Source organism: Corylus avellana, chromosome ca6 (genome assembly GCF_901000735.1).
Source record: "Corylus avellana chromosome ca6, CavTom2PMs-1.0".
NCBI classification, from domain to species: Eukaryota; Viridiplantae; Streptophyta; class Magnoliopsida; order Fagales; family Betulaceae; genus Corylus; species Corylus avellana.
In genome coordinates, this window is record NC_081546.1 from 5,731,156 (window position 1) to 5,747,890 (window position 16,735).

Here is a 16,735-nt window from a genome sequence, read left to right on the forward strand (position 1 = left end):
TTTTATTTTTTAGTCACAATTGAACAAGAATTCCGTTGTCGTCCAGCGGTTAGGATATCTGGCTTTCACCCAGGAGACCCGGGTTCGATTCCCGGCAACGGAATGTCCTTTTCCATTTTTGAAAAGCAAACGGGAAAAGTGTTTTGAATGGCGACGTTCGATTAGATACAACCTCGAGCCTGAGCATCTCATCAGGATCACAAGGATATACCCTACCATACCCCACATCCTCTCCTATTCTCGCTACGAGTGTCAACTTCCACCGTATAAACTAAGCGCAACTCTCCCTCAGGTAACGCTCTCTCTCTCACTTCCCAATTCCAATTCTTTTTCAGCTTTTCTTGTCGTTGCTCCGATTCGATTTATTGCTTCTTGCTTTTATTCGTTCTCCACCATCAAAATCGGTAATCAGTTTTTCTTTGAACCAAGTTTAATTATTGTATAATTGTCTTGTACTTGTAATCATCAGCTGCAATGATTTTTATTGAATTGATTTTATTTTTTGCTGAGTTCATATCGTTGATTTCAACGATTTTGTTTATCGGAGTTTGACTAAATCAGATTTGCCGCCCTACTGAACAGTATACCTCACTGTGTCATAAAGGAGTTCTTTTTTTTTTTTTCTAAACGAAATAGATTGCTATTGGCAGCCTTTGCAACAATCAAAAGGAGGTAATGAGATTTGGTCCACCTATAAGGGATGATCTTGTGACAAGTATATGATGAATATACAAAATTTGATTCAAGAAATAACTGTGGAATTGCCTTGAGATTGTTTTGGACAAAGAAAAACGATGAATTATGAAGATAAGGACTCCTTTAATCCTTGTGGGATTGCATGGTCTATATAACTCCTTTTCTTCCACAGCTTTCTTTGTCACCGATCTGTTCCTAATGTACTCAATTATAATAACACTGTTTGGAACAGGTTTTGGTTGTGGAGTGCTTTTACATAGTAATTTCAAATGGCTTCACCCACTCTAATCTCTGACACCGAGGCTTGGAAGGACTTGAAGGTAGCTGGAATGATACTTGGGCTTTTTTTTTTGGACAAGCCGATACTAAGGCAAAGTGTATTCTGAATGTATCATAAAATCTGTGTATGATATGTTTTATTATGTAGGCTCATGTTGAGGAGATTAAGAAGACTCATTTACGTGATTTGATGAGCGATGCAGACCGATGCAAGTCAATGACAGTGTATGATTCTCCATTGGACTTTTAGATGCTATGATTATGTTAATATCGTTATCTCATTGTTAAGAGCAATGGGTGAAACATGGAGTAAAGAGATGAATATTGGATTATTGTAATTAAGTTAATTGCAATTCTGTCAATAACAATTTACTGTGTATATCCTCTATAGAGAGTTCGATAAGGTGTTATTGGACTACTCACGGCAGCGCGTCACTCTTAAAACCATGGATAAGCTCTTCAAGTTGGCAGAGGTGTGTATCTGAGCCATTAAGTTTCTGGGATATTGATTATATGGTCTTTTAATCATTGTTATCCTTGTCTTAATGTAGGCCGCACATCTCAAAGAAAAGATCGAACGCATGTACAGTGGGGAGCATGTGAGTTGTATTATCTTTCTTGGTCAAGTTTGCCTTCTTCCCCCTCAAATCCCCCCAAAGCCTAAAGAAAAATTGTTTACTTTTGCATCTTTTTTTGGTGGCACTCCAGATAAACAGCACAGAGAATAGGTCAGTACTTCATGTAGCTCTTCGTGGTTCAAGAGATTATGTTATGCTGAGTGATGGGAAGAATGTGATCCCGGAGGTCTGGAAAGTTTTGGACAAGATCCAGGAGTTTTCTGAGAGGGTCCGCAATGGTTCTTGGGTAATCTACTGCTGTTATTTAGTATCTAATTTGGACATGAAATGTGTGAATTGTTGAGTAAGAGGGAAATTGTGGTAGGTCGGAGCAACAGGAAAAGCACTTAAGGATGTCGTTGCTATTGGTATTGGTGGCAGCTTCTTAGGTCCTCTATTTGTGCACACTGCTCTTCAAACAGGTTGGACGTCGTATTCCTTTATAAATCTGCACCACCATTATGCAGTCTTATCTTTTTGAAGATAGTTTTGTTCTTTTCCTTGTGAAATCTTTAAAAAGCTTGTTGTACAGTCAACATGTTCATGGTTTAGTGTTTGCATCTTACGGATCCAGGGGCTATCGAATCTGCAAGGGGACGCCAGCTTCGTTTGTAAGTATTCATGTTTCACTATAATATCATGAGTAATGAAGAACAAAAATTCTGGTCGTATGAATCTTCTTTTAAAGGCCTTAGTTTTGTGTGTGTGTGTGTGTGTGTGTGAGAGAGAGAGAGAGAGTGATATTTCTAGTGTTGTCTGAGAAGGCTGATTATAGTGAAATTGTGCATGTGCTTGCTAGGGATTTTAAAAGTATTTCATAGGACTTACGAATGAAAATGGTGAATTTTGTTCTTCCACTTAAGCAAAACGTGACGTGTGTCTGTGTGTTTGTTGTGATGGTAGGTTTGAGGGGTGTTTTGCTTTGGTTTATGATTATGAATTCAATGTAGAATAGTTAAATGCTATAATGTTGAACTATTTTATTTCTATTATAAAGCTAACCTTCTATTTTCATCTGCCTACAGTCTTGCAAATGTTGATCCTATTGATGTTGCTAGAAATATCACGGGATTAAACCCTGAAACTACCCTTGGTAAATGAAAATATTTGGTTTATTTATCTACCTAAGTAATTCTATTTAAGAGTAACCTAAGCTCTATTTGGGTTCTCATTAACATCACTATGTTTCACTATTTATGTGTAACCTAGGCTCTTTTATTTTTCTTTTGATATATGCAGTTGTGGTGGTTTCAAAGACTTTTACAACAGCTGAAACTATGTTGAATGCTCGAACTCTTAGGGAATGGATTTCAGCTGCTCTTGGGTTAGTGATCTATGATAGTAGTACTTCAAGGATATGGGTGTAGTGGTTGTTTTGGGATTCTGAAGTTCCAGATTTGATAATATATGTGAATTAGTATGGAACTTGGAAGATACTGGAAATAATTCAAAAAGAAAGCTTAAGAATGAATTTGAGACTGGTACATGATTGAAAATGTTTTCTTTTCAGGCCTTCTGCAGTTGCAAAGCATATGGTGGCAGTTAGTACTAACCTTACGGTATTATCATATCCTTGCATCTCTTGTTTGAGTGATTAAGCATCTGCTTCACCACAATCTTTATATATTTGTTACTGTCTGTTTTCCATTGGTCATGCTAAACATATATTCTGCAAAAGAACCCCCTTTATGAAGTCCCCTATTTTACAGCTTTACTTCACTTGTATGTGTGTGTGTGAAGTCCCTTATTTTACAGCTTTACCTTACTTGTATATTTATGTGTGCGCGCGTGTGTGGGCGGGCGGTGCATGTGTGTGGGTGGGTGGGCGTGTTGTGGGGCCTGTCCGAGCCATCCTCAATAAAGGTATGTGAATGTCCACCATTTACTGACCCATGAATCTATACATATACTTATAGGCACACACGTACACTCACACGCACCCACACATGTACGCACACCCACACACACTTGTAAAATAAAGCTGTAAAATAGGGGACTTCACAAAGGGGGTTCTTTTGCAAAATGTATGTTTAGCATGATCTGTTTTCCGTTGGTCATGCTAAACATATATTCTGCAAAAGAACCCCCTTTGTGAAGTCCCCTATTTTACAGCTTTTCTTTACTTGTGTGTGCGCGCGAGCGTGTGCGCGTGTGTTGTGTGTGTGTGCGCGCGCACAGTGTGTGTGTGTGCATGTGCATGCGTGTGCGTGTGCCTATAAGTATATGTATAGATTCATGGGTTAGTAAATGGTGGACATTCACATACCTTTATTGAGGATGGCTCAGACAGGCCCTACAACAATTAGAAAACCAATTCAGTCTGAAAATTTACAATTTTTTAAAGATCTGCCATGATAACTGAATGAAATCAAATGTTTAGCAAACGTATTGAGATTGGCCAATGTATTTTCCTCCCTTTTAGCATTTCTTATGGATGTGGCTAAAATTTTCTTTTGTTCTCCCTAGGCATGTGATTTTGTAAAATCCATAAATATAGCTGACCTCATCTTAATTTTTGTTTGATTCTCATGCAGCTTGTGGAGAAGTTTGGCATTGATCCTAATAATGCGTTTGCATTCTGGGACTGGGTTGGTGGCCGCTATAGTGGTAAGTTATTTGCCTTTCCTTGGAGGCATTTATGGCTAATCTATTGGTCAATTGGTAATTTAATTGCTGCTGCAGTTTGCAGTGCTGTTGGAGTGTTGCCATTATCTCTCCAATACGGGTTCTCAGTTGTTGAGCAGTACGTAACTTATAATTTCTTTAAATTTTTTGCAAGCACTTCATCAATAGGAAGCACTTCTTAATTTTGTGACATAAAGAAATATATGTCACAAAGAAGCAAAATCTTATCCTACATTCTTTTTGTAACATTTGAAGTGGCATGTATTTTCCTCAAACAAAAGAACCTATTAAAGAGTACTAACTAATGTGAAATGCCTACTGCTGTTTTATAAAATATTTGATAAGATTTTGTTTCTTTGTTCATGCATTTTATTTATCATGAATTGGAACTTCTTGTGCTTTCTATAGACTATACAAGTTAATTTATTACTTTTTTCACATTTTAGTTGCTAAAATTTGCTGCTTGCTTTGATTCCCAATGATTTATACCTTTGAAATGCTCTGACATTTATCTTAGAAAGATTTGACATAATTTTGTCATTTACTTGATTTAAATTATATTTTCTTAATTAAAGGTTCTTAATGGGAGCCTCATATATTGATCAACATTTCTTCAACGCACCATATGAGGAAAATATACCTGTAAGTGCCCTAATATTGCAGATTTTAAGTACTGTTATACTCCTGTCTCACCCACTGGATATAGCGTAGGATAGATCTATTGGGGTGCACTGCATTTACGAATTTTTCTCTTTTTGAGGGGAGTAGATTATCCTGATGACCTTCCAAAAGCTATATTCAATATTGCACTATTGGATTAGTGATGACATGTTCAATAACATTGTGTTGGTGCTTCAGGTGCTTTTAGGTTTGCTGAGCATTTGGAATGTTTCATTTCTTGGACATCCTGCAAGAGTAAGTACTAACCATCTGCCCTAGACTTTATTTTCAACTCCCACTTATAAGCATTTTCTATGTTCTCTTTCTTAGCTGTTGGGTAACATTGAGAATTTTGGTATTCCTCCAGGCCATTTTACCTTATTCCCAAGCCCTTGAGAAGTTTGCCCCACACATTCAACAGGCAGGTATTTGACAGGATTCTGCTTGCATATTATTTGTGGGAGCTGCTCTTCAAATGTTCTTATACATTTCTAGTTTAAGCAATTCAGGTTAGCATGGAAAGTAATGGCAAGGGTGTATCAATTGATGGTGTGCCACTACCTTTTGAGGCTGGTGAAATTGACTTTGGTGAGCCAGGAACAAATGGTCAGCACAGCTTTTACCAGCTAATTCACCAGGTGATCTAGGCATTTCTTTTTAAAATGATGGTAAAATCATGTTATTATCATTTACATCAAATCCTTGAATACTTATAAAAATAAATAAATTAATTAATTAATTAAATCCTTGAATTTTTTATATTCTATTCCTCTTATGAAATTATTTTTAAGTATAGAGGGATTACACGTTGAAGGCCAGTGCAAAGTGGTTAAATTCCAAGTGATCTAAGCTTATCATTTTATCTACTTCATTCCTACACAAATAACTTTTTTGTGACTGAGATGATTATGATGATGTCCTGTGGATTCTTGGTTGATTTGTGGGAAATACTAGATCTGATAGGAAACATGTTTTTTAATATGCATAAATTGATAAATAAATATGAGGAAAAAACAAGCGCAGTTTTAATTATTTGATATTGTTCCCTGCCGAAGTTGCCAATTTCTGTTCAAATATGGCACTGATGGATTAGGAAGGCACAAAAAGGCCCCCCTATGTAAATGTGACGATAACTTGATATTGTGCAAAAAAGAGGGGAAAAAAAAGATGCGTTGGACAGCCTTAGTTATGGCTGTCTAGATTAGATTTCAATATCCTTGCCTATTTTTATGATTTATTTTTTAAAGATGTGAGTACTACCTGTATTAATCTAACTGCACACTTGTTTTCACACAATGTCACACAATGAACCAGAATGTATTAGAGATTTGAATTTAACTTTTCTCATATGTGAGTGATATTGGACTCTATTTTTTATTTCCTGAGTCTCACATAACTGAGCTTTACTACAAATTACGTTGTCTTTAGCCTACAAAATTTGTTAAATGATTTTTTTGGAACTTCCAGGGACGTGTTATTCCTTGTGATTTTATTGGTATTGTGAGGAGCCAGCAACCTGTTTACCTTAAAGGTATCTAACACCAATCTTGTTGGATCATTTTTTTTTTTTTTTTTTATAGCTTGTTTGAGAGTAGTGCTACACACCACACCGGTGTGAGTGAGCAGTACTCACTATGGGTGGTGTGTCACCTAGGATTTCAAAAAAAAAAAAAGAAAAAAAAATTAAAAACATTAAAAAAGTTTAAATCCTAGGTGCCACACCACCCAGTGTGAGTACTGTTCACTCATACCGATGTGATGTTTAGCACTACTCCTTGAATTCATATTGTCATGCATTGATTTTCGGTATGTGATATTGGATTCATTTTATTTTAGGCGAGGTGGTGAGTAACCACGACGAGCTCATGTCAAACTTTTTTGCACAGCCTGATGCCCTTGCGTATGGGAAGGTAAGTTTTATGCGCTCTCCTGTCAGGGATGTTCTTTTAATGTATCATTTAAAAGTATTCCAGAGAATGAAGTGTTCTTAACTATTGTCTACCACCCCATCCCCCAATCAACCAAAAGGAAATAGGAGAAAAAATGTTGTTTTGTTTTTTCTGTAAATTAAGTTTGCAAGCTTGTACAGCCGTCTTTTTTATGATCTATAAATTATAAATTTGCATTATCAGGTTTAAAATGTTTTTTGTATATATTTTTGAAATTATATATTTGCATTATCAGGTTTAAAATGTTTTTGTATATATTTTTGAATTTGTTATGTCTTATCCTCTCTCTCTCTCTCTCTCTCTCTCTCTCTCTCATGTATGTCCGTCCTTTGTCCAAAAATATATAATAATAAAAATGAATAGCAAATAAATCATGGCAATTTCTCATACTGCTGGGACATGCAATTCCATCCGACTTATGATGAAGCATCTGCTTATAAATACAACTATCTAATTAAATAGTGTTTCCATGTAGACCCCAGAGCAGTTGCATAAAGAGAATGTTCCGCCGCATCTTATTCCTCATAAAGTGAGTTTCTTTATGCTTCTGTACTAATCTTCATGACTAACTGATAAATGAATACTCCTAACTATTGGTTCATATTTCACAGACCTTCTCTGGCAATAGACCTTCTCTCAGCCTTCTGCTTCCATCATTAAATGCTTACAATATTGGACAGGTTTGAGATTTTTTACTTTTTCTTAATTCTTCAATGAACATTTCATGCGTGATTGTTCAAATTACTGAAGGAGATAGGAAACTTCTGATGCTTTCTCTGCATCGGAGTGTCACATGTGAAGTTAGATGGTCAAATGAGATTTTGTGCATAATTAAATGCTTGAATTTCTACAAATGGAAATTTGCGTATGAATGAACTTCTTTGATCATAGTGGATATGCAACCGTCATACCAAGCATAGAAACTGTCTACTTATATCTCTCACTGTGGTTGTAGAACATTTCATGGATTGGTTTTTTGTTGAGCCTATAGAAACTCATTTGCATAATTGGATCACAGCCCCCTTGATAACTGCTTTTGCATCCAAAATATTACTACTAACCTCTATTTGTTGGAAAACGAATTTGCATTTTCATATATGAGTGCATTGCCTACATGCTATTATTTTAGTTACAATTCATTGTTTTACAGTATTTGGTTGAACATTGTGCTACGTCTGTTCCACGGTGAGTAGAGATGCCCCAGTGTAAATAGAGTATGCACATGTTTTATGGCATTATTAATTTCTTAGAGAATGGATTGGTTATATCCTGAAAATTCTGTGCATGGTCTCATATACTTATGTACATGTCTTGCATGCAAAAAGTGATTGGAGATGTAATCATATAATTCATAACTTAAAGCATTTTTTAATTAAATGTATTAATTAATTTAATTTTGTTAGATGGATGAAATAGTACTTTTTGTTTTCTTGCGAGGTGGTAAATGTAAACTGCTTCTTTGGGCTAATACTACAATTTCTTGCCTGTGTTCTGCAGTTGTTGGCCATCTATGAACACAGAATTGCTGTGGAAGGTTTTGTATGGGGTATCAATTCTTTCGACCAGTGGGGAGTGGAGTTAGGGAAGGTACGTATTACCTAAGAAACCTTATCATATTGTTCCCTTACCACACAAGCTTGCTGTTGTAAGATAAAATAATTTGTTCTTTGTTTCTGATAGTAGCCTTTACTGCCATTTTTTTAGCAATACAAATTTTACCAAATTTTCCACATTCCTTATCATATCCGGGCCATATTCGTGAATGCAGTCACTGGCTACTCAAGTCAGAAAGCAACTACATGCGTCTCGCACAAAAGGGGAACCAGTGGAGGGCTTTAACTTTAGTACTACAACATTGTTAACTAGATATTTAAAGGTATAGAAAATCATCATCCTACAGTTTTTAGACGGGTTTTGTTGTATATCTGGCACTGTAACTAAAGTCTTTCCTATTTGCAGGCTACTGCAGATATCCCTTCTGATCCTCCTACCCTTCTACCAAGGATATAATTGCTTAACATTTGGCTTTTCAAGTGAGGAGACCTCATGGTATCAACCTCATACTTGTGGATATTCACTTTTTAACTTATTGTCAACTTCAAAGTAAGATGAGCTGATGATATCAGCATAATAATTGGTACCAATCCATGCAATTTTGTTAATGTTTTCATGCGAGTTTGCTAATGTTATGCACATGTTTTTTACAACGTCTTTGCTCTGTTTAAACTGCTCCTTGGTGTCTCAAGTTCGAAAAATGGGTTAATATCCACTTTTAATTATGAAGATGAGGCTTTTTCTGAGTGGTTATTAAGATGAGACTACTTGAAAGATGGGATTGCCCTTAAAGGCCCCAATAAACCTTATATTTGGATTTCAATGTTCTGGTAGATGAGTTGTGTGATGAATATGGTCAATTCAGATTGAGAAGCTTTTCAGTATCTTCATGCTCCTAATTCGCCCTTCTTGGCGTGTGCAAATTTTTCATATTGTGCACCCTGCACGCACACAAATGCATGGATGGATGGATATGGATTCTGGATGGCAATTTCTCATTGCCATACAAATGATGCAAATGACAATAATTTAAAGAGTACAGTTGAGAATGCAACACTTTCCAAAAATTCTCCAAAATTTACTCTCTAAATTGTGTCACAATCTCCAAAATTTTCAAAATAATAAATAAATTTCATAGAATTGTGACATGTCATTTAGAGAACAAATTTTAAGAAATTTTTTGGCAAGTCTCAACATTTCTCTACGTTTAAAAACCCAATTCTCTGGCCGGGTCATTTGTATGAGACTCTGATGAACACTTACACTTGGGAAACCATAATCATGTTAAAAGAAACAAAGAAAAGACAATAGAAACTCTAATTGCTCAGAAAGAAAAACACCCACTTCTGTGGATCAATAGTTGATCAGAAAGGGAGAAAAAAAAAAAAAAAAAAAACCTACATCTGGGAGATTCAGTCTAGCTATACAAAAGCTTAATTTGCAGGATAAAGATTTGAGAGTACTTTGAGTTAGGCCAATCAGTGTCAGTTAGTTGTGATGTCGTAAATGTTTAAGCATTGAAAACAATATTGTACAAATGAAACCTGTTAATTTCCATTAAGGATGCTAGCAAGCAATACCACAGCACTTGCTCACTATCTGTTCGACGAAATTACACATAACAAAATCCGACGAGTCCCTGATCCTTGTCACTAAGAAACAAAAAAACCAGAACATGGCTGAAGCAAAGTAACTAATAGGACTGGAAGAACTACTCATACGCCAGTAGATCCGAACCCACCCTCGCCTCTCACGGTCGAGTCCAAATCCTCAACCGCCATCACATCGGGCGTCATGATCTTCTCAATAATCAACTGCGCGATCCTGTCGCCTGCTTTCACCTCGAAATCGACATCGGAATGGTTGAACAGTATAACCCCAACTGGACCCCTGTAGTCAGCATCGATCACACCCGCACCCACATCGATCGAGTGCTTCCACGCCAAGCCCGATCTCGGCGCTACAGATCCACACAAACTCTTTTCATTAAACAACAGAAAAAGAAAACCCAACAAAAAGAAAATGAGAGAGAGAGAGAGAGAGAGAGAGAGGATTCACCAATGCGAGCGTATGTTCCTTCAGGAATTGCAATGCTCAAGTCAGTTGGAACCAGGGCTTTTCCTCTCGCCGGTACCTTTGTCTCTGTTGCACTGCACAAATATGAATACCCATCAACAATCAGATTCAACCACATGTTTTCATTCATGAAACAGCAGAAAATCGTGGATTATTTCAACCTGGACAGATCGTAGCCTGCGGAGAGAGGAGAGGCTCTCGAAGGCAAAACCGCTTTCTCGGAGAGCTTTTTCACTCTCAGGAGCAACGAGGGGTCAGCGGCGGAGACGCCGTTTTGGTCCAACTTGGGGATCTTCAGCAAAGGCTCTTTGATTTCGGGAGGGCTGTTGCTTTCGAGATCTGAGTGCGCCATTGTAGCCAAATTTAAAGCACGGTGACGAGATGGGTATGGTAGTATCTGCCAAAAACTGGGTTTTAGAGGGTGAAAAGTATAATATGGGATGCGTTTAAATAGACCAAGAGCCACTGAAAAATCGGTGTTTTGCAGGGTTTTGGCGCCAATCTTTCCCGCCATTTTTTCCTGCAGTGTAAGCGCGGCGCCGTGGACGAGTGTTTGTGAGTCGTGGGTTGTATTCCAAAACAAACACTCTTTTCGTGCGTCGCATTGTGAGTCTTTAAAAATTCTTTTTTAATGTATTTCTATTTTAAGAACAAAAAATACAAATACAAACAAACATATGATTTTTCTTTTTTTTGTCCCACAAAGGCGTGGGCACGGGTTGGCTTTCGGCCTTTTCTGAAACCCAACCCGACTCCAAAGATTTTAAGAAATCTACCTGAAACCCGAATATAATGAACCCTATCCGTCGGGTTTCGGGTTGGGTGAGTCGGGTTGAATGCCTCCATCTCCCTTAGGGGTGTAAACGAGCCGAGCTTGGGCTGTCTAGGCTCGGCTCGTTTATTTTTGGGCTAGGCTCAAGCTCGAGTCGAGCCCGACTTTGCTGCTCGAGCTCGGCTCGACAGGGTTGGAACCCTGTTCGAGCTCGAGCTCAAGCTCGTCTATTTTGCTCGAGCTCGAGCTCGATTTTCTGTTTTTTCTTTTTCTTTTTTTTTTAATTTAAGTGTATTAAATTATAAAAATCATCCATACAGAATATTTTGCACCTTAAAATACTAAAGATTGAAAAGGAAAATGAAAAGCTCACCTTAACCCATCTCTTATAACATCTTTTTTTTCGTTTAATCAATCTCTTATAACATCTTTTTTTTGTTTAATCAATCTCTTATAACATCATCAGCATCCATTAATGTTTAATTAAAACTTTAACAATAAAGAAGGGAAACTGCAAATAAAACTCAAAACTGCTGAATTAACACAGCTTATGCAGCTGTAATACAACAAAACTTCATGAACTGTGCCAATTTTGAATATGGACATCTTTGTTCAGCAATCACAACCTAAACCATCAATAAACAACAAGGTCTTCATATTACAACTAAGAATACCAGAAAGTTGGCAAGCAGAAAAGCCATTCATCTAGTCATCCAAAAAAGAAAAATCATTGTTCATCTAAAACTACTAAACTAGCCAGGGCCCAGGATGTCGTCCATTTTTGACAAATAATTATTCCTTTGGGAGGTACTTTCATTCTCCTTGGAATGTCAAAAACATTCTTAAAATCATACCATTATCATGCTCCCTTTAATGATAAAAAATCACACCTGAACTTCCATTGTGGTTTTTATTTTTTATTTAAAAAAAAAAACCACCCGTGTAACAAAACCCCAAACCACCCACCACCCAAGAAGAAACGGAGAAAAAAAAAACTCAAAAAGAAAAGAAAAACCCACAAATCTTATCACCTCCTCCGCCTCCGATCCACGGCGTACTGCGAGTCTGCGAGAGTGAAACGACCTCCGAGGGCGGCGTGGACAGCGGGGTTGGCAGTGGTAAGTTCCTGGAAAGCGGACACGAGCCGTTCAGCTTCAGCCAGGCGTCAAGGTGTGTGGTTGCTGCGGTGGTGGTCGTGGTTGCTGTTGGGGGCACTGGGGGAGTCGTAGGAGCGGGCCGAGCGGCAACAGAGATAGGAGGCGTGGAGTATGATGGAGACAGTGAGAGGAGAGTCGAGAGAATGGAGAAAAAAGAGATCAGAGAAGATAGATTTAGGTTAAATTTGGGTTCTCTAATTTGCAACCGTTGGATTTGGAAAAATAATTAAATTTTAAATATCAACGGTTGGATTCGTTTTACCAAAAGCTTATTATCCCATGTAGCTGTCTCTACTTAGATCTGGTGTGCTTGTTCAATATGATCCATCGATTATATATTCGTTTTCAACATTTAATATTACTCGTCAGATTAGATCAAACAAGGCAAGCTTACGATGGCTCTATTACACCATATACATTCTTCTTAGTAAATGCTTGATAGCTGTCATCCATTAATATCATCCAACGGCTATTAGATCATCAAAACATTTTGGACGGCTACGATTACACTTATATACCATAGATCAAATTCAAATTCAATTAAATTATTAAATTCAATCAAAATTCAAAATTTATGAATTATGAATAAAAATTGTGTTATGTAGTATTATTTAGGGTCAGTTTGTTATTTCAATTTTAATAATTACAATTTTAAAAATTGTGTTTTTTTTCAATCGCGTATTTTTTTTTTCTTCTTATTTTAAATTAAGTATTTTTTAAATCACTACGTAAAACGCTTTATGTCACACACTCACACACACTAATCACTATTATCAAATTACATATAGTATTATTTAGTTAATATGTTAAAATGTTAATGCTTAACTCGGGTCAAGTATATAATGTCAATATTAATATATATTGTATCTTATATGTAAACATTTATATACTTATATGGTTACATGATTGTATCATTATCTAATTTATATGAGTAATGGGTCAATGTTAATTGTTATAACTTATATACTTATATTATATGTTCTCATTATCATGATTCATGATATATGATTTAAATTCAAATTGTTAAGTTTTTACTTACCGCAAATTGTGATTATAAATTTATAATGTATAAATTATAAGAAACACATAAGTTACTTAATTATTAATCATTAAATCTAATAGTAATACTCAAACTCTAAGTAATAAATTCATATGATCTAATGGTCGTACACTCATATTTAAATTTTATGATCATATTATCTCACAATTAATATTAATATTATCTTAGATCTAAGATCATGTGATACGTCATATGTGTTTTATAAGAATAAAGTATATAATTATAATGTATTGATTAAATAACACAATAACTTATACATATATACTATATAATTATATAATGATTAATGATTATGTGATATATATGATTTCAATTTCCAAAGTATAAACTATCTAATTATAATATTTGTATTAAATGACACAATAACTTGCGTGGTTGTACTATATGATTATATCACATGATAAAATGATTAATGATAATATCATATATTTCTTATATGTTTTTATATTATATATATATAATATATATATATAATATAAAAACATATAATATATATACACACATATACATAAATAACAAAAAAAAAAAAAACAAAGGTATATAATATATTTGTTATTATTGAATAAATGAGTAATGTTGATTATATATTGTTATTTGTTACTTAATAAAAAATATACGAGCCGAGCCTAATAAGCGAGATGAGCCTTATACGAGCCGAGCTTGCTTTGTTTAATATTCGAGCCAGGATTTGTGTTCAAGAAGTGCTTCATTTAATATTCGAGCCGAGCCCGAGCTTGTTCGCAAGACACTTCGCTCACTTAACAACCCTAATCTCCCTCATTTCTCTCAAACTCTCTGTGTGGCTTTGGCATATAACAATCGTTTGGTTTGTGGAAGTGATTATGAAGATTTCAACGAGACTGAAAAGAACTTATGATTGGAGAGTAGAAGAGAGATAATGAAAGAGAGAGAGCGAAAGAGAGAAATAAACAAACATTGTGATCGGAGCTCCGGTGGACGCTAAGCGGGAGTGGTGTAGAGTGAGGTTGAGGGAGAGGGAGGCGTGACTCGTGAGATAAATGAGGGAGATGGAAGCACGAGTTTAGGGTTTAGGCGTCTCCTAAATTGTGTAAGGGATCTCATTGTGTTATTAGATATGATATATTAACTTATCTAATTAAGTTACCCGCAATCTCTTCATTTTGTTGTTTTTTTTTTAAAAATAACATTCATATTTGGAACACACCACGTTCACATTGGTTTATGTATATTTTTATATAAAATTGCTAATAAAAAACCACTTTATATAATTTAGCTAATGAGTTTTAAAAAACACCATACAACCGATTATTATAATTATTTTTTATCTATATAATTTAAATATTGATTTCTTTATTTATTTTTTATAAGGATTGTATTTTTCCTACTTTTCAACATTTGGGAAGATAGAGATGTTGTAGTGTCCCAGAATTTTCAAAGCTATTTAAATAGATTATTTTGATAATGATGTTATTTTAATATCCATTATAGCTAAGGATTTTAATTCTTGGGAAATTTATGAGAGTGGTAATTAGAGAATGGTAATTGTTGAAATAGTATAGGGTTGGTGAAATAGTAAAATGAGGGTATAATTGTAAATTGAATATAGAATGAGGGTATAATTGTAAATTGAAGGTAGAATAGTATAGGGTTGGTGGAATAGTGTAGGGTTGGTGGAATAGTATAGGGTTGGTGAAATAGTAAAGGGTTGGTGGAATAGTGTAGGGTTGGTGGAATAGTATAGGGTTGGTGGAATAGTGTAGGGTTGGTGGAATAGTGTAGGGTTGGTGGAATAGTATTTGATTTTCTCCTATAAATAGAGCTCTTCTCCTTCAGAATTTTCACCACTCATCTCCTCTCCCATCTCTTGCATATATTCTTCCTTCTTCCGCTTTTTACTCGGTCTTTCTTCTTTCTAAGAGTGTTTACTCAGAACAGAGAGAGAAAGGGCGAGACCAAGCGCTACAAGAAAGAAAGAACACAAGAGATAGTGGACTTTAGAAATTAGTTTCAAAAGATATACTAGTGGTGTTAGTCATATTGGAGCAACTAGATTCCTTCATACCACTTTTAGCTTCAATCTAGAGGTAAGTAAATTCACTACCCCTTCTAAAATTACTTCATGTCATGCTATTTATATATTCTTGTCATGCTATTTATATATTCTTGTATCAAACTGTAAATGATTATTTTATTTACCTGTCATGGAGATATGTTGCATGCATGAAGGATTTCTAAAAGAATTATTTAGAAAGTTTATATTTCTTTAAATGCTTTTTAAGCACAACAAGTTTATATTTGGAAAAGTTTCCATTTTAAGAAAAGAAAGTTGAGAAATGATGATGATTATAAGAAAGAAAAATGATGATAAACCCTCCTACATGTTGCCTAAGATGCATCAAAAGAAGTACAAAGAAAAGTACAAGAGATGAGATAAATGTTTATGAAATGAGGGCACATGTATGGAGGAGAGTATTTTTGGCCCCAAGATAAGTAAAGATGAGAGGAGTTCGGTACCGATACTCGGATGGAGGCGAAACCACTGAAGGAGGCTATGCCAGAAGGTGGTATTCCATCCACTAGACCGTTGAGTGCACCAAGAAAGAGTTAATTGACGGTCGGGCATGGCTGTGGCCACAGTTCAGTGCCATGGTCACAAGGACCCGCAACCATCGTGTACAGGGGTAATAGTGTACATGGGCCTTATTATGAGAAAATGATACTATATTTTCAACGATGATATGCTATGATGATTTACAGAGATTATTTATAATGATGCATTATGATGATGATTTATAAAGATGATTTACAACGATGATCTATTACTAGATGTAATAGTATGTATATGTTACGGGAGATGCAACCGTACATACAGATATTATTATGGCTAGAATTATATTTATTTGCGAAAACAATTTTCAAAACTGAGAACAAGGAGTAAAACTATTTATGGTTGTGGATTTTACTTGCTGCGCCCCCTTTGGGCTCATTCAGTTTTATTTCTTGTTTTCAGGTAGAAAGGATGCTGGAATAGGAAGCAGGAATGGGGTGGGAATAATTATTAATTTTCAAAGTCTTTTCATATAAGTTATTGTAATGATATGATATTCCGCAACTAAAGTTTAATGTTTTCTAATTTCGCTTGTAATAAAATCTCTTGAATAATGTTTTATACATTTTTCGTATCCTTTAAAATCAAGTACTCTGATAGACCTTATAGATCTTTGCAAAAAAACTTTTGTTGTAAAAGAAGAAAAGTGGCAAACTCAGCCTTAACGGGCTGGGGATGTTACAATTTTGGTATCAGAGCA

General features: G+C 35.5%; 2 protein-coding genes and 1 non-coding gene across 6 annotated transcripts; 2 read left to right on the forward strand and 1 right to left on the reverse strand.

Moving 5' to 3' along the window:
• Positions 1-31: 31 nt before the first annotated feature.
• Positions 32-103, forward strand: TRNAE-UUC (transfer RNA glutamic acid (anticodon UUC)). The gene has a single exon. It is a non-coding gene; the product is annotated as a tRNA-Glu (tRNA).
• On the forward strand, positions 77-9,024 carry LOC132184377 (glucose-6-phosphate isomerase, cytosolic 2B-like). 2 transcript variants are annotated; one of them, XM_059597995.1, is made up of 24 exons: positions 77-292; positions 929-1,016; positions 1,124-1,200; positions 1,367-1,448; positions 1,527-1,574; positions 1,684-1,839; positions 1,918-2,014; positions 2,167-2,203; positions 2,618-2,685; positions 2,832-2,916; positions 3,103-3,151; positions 4,127-4,199; positions 4,275-4,335; positions 4,793-4,859; positions 5,076-5,132; positions 5,245-5,298; positions 5,387-5,515; positions 6,345-6,408; positions 6,714-6,787; positions 7,302-7,355; positions 7,438-7,506; positions 8,324-8,413; positions 8,595-8,702; positions 8,786-9,024. In XM_059597995.1, the coding sequence occupies exons 2-24, from the start codon at positions 966-968 to the stop codon at positions 8,834-8,836; spliced, it is 1,701 nt and encodes a 566-aa protein (XP_059453978.1). In that variant the 5' UTR covers positions 77-292; positions 929-965; the 3' UTR covers positions 8,837-9,024. The 2 variants fall into 2 exon arrangements, with proteins under 2 accessions (XP_059453978.1, XP_059453979.1); XM_059597996.1 differs by lacking the exon at positions 77-292 and adding an exon at positions 321-404.
• An 885-nt stretch (positions 9,025-9,909) lies between these two features.
• LOC132184126 (deoxyuridine 5'-triphosphate nucleotidohydrolase) lies at positions 9,910-12,535 on the reverse strand. 3 transcript variants are annotated; one of them, XM_059597636.1, is made up of 4 exons: positions 12,260-12,535; positions 10,618-10,853; positions 10,439-10,530; positions 9,910-10,340 (listed from the first exon to the last, which is right to left on the reverse strand). In XM_059597636.1, exons 2-4 carry the CDS (start codon positions 10,806-10,808, stop codon positions 10,096-10,098), a joined length of 528 nt encoding a protein of 175 aa, XP_059453619.1. In that variant the 5' UTR covers positions 10,809-10,853; positions 12,260-12,535; the 3' UTR covers positions 9,910-10,095. The 3 variants fall into 3 exon arrangements, with proteins under 3 accessions (XP_059453619.1, XP_059453620.1, XP_059453618.1); XM_059597637.1 differs by having other exon boundaries at positions 12,248-12,535; XM_059597635.1 differs by lacking the exon at positions 12,260-12,535 and having other exon boundaries at positions 10,618-11,110.
• Positions 12,536-16,735: the final 4,200 nt, after the last annotated feature.

Coding starts and splice junctions, on each gene's coding strand:
- LOC132184377 (XM_059597995.1), top strand. CDS start 966: ATGGCTTCACCCACTCTAATCTCTGACACCGAGGCTTGGAAGGACTTG. Junction 1,575..1,683: donor GCATGTACAGTGGGGAGCAT/GTGAGTTGTATT, acceptor GTGGCACTCCAG/ATAAACAGCACAGAGAATAG. Junction 4,200..4,274: donor GGTTGGTGGCCGCTATAGTG/GTAAGTTATTTG, acceptor TTGCTGCTGCAG/TTTGCAGTGCTGTTGGAGTG.
- LOC132184126 (XM_059597635.1), bottom strand. CDS start 10,970: ATGGCGGGAAAGATTGGCGCCAAAACCCTGCAAAACACCGATTTTTCA. Junction 10,531..10,617: donor GCAGGCTACGATCTGTCCAG/GTTGAAATAATC, acceptor ATATTTGTGCAG/TGCAACAGAGACAAAGGTAC. Junction 10,341..10,438: donor AGGAACATACGCTCGCATTG/GTGAATCCTCTC, acceptor GTGGATCTGTAG/CGCCGAGATCGGGCTTGGCG.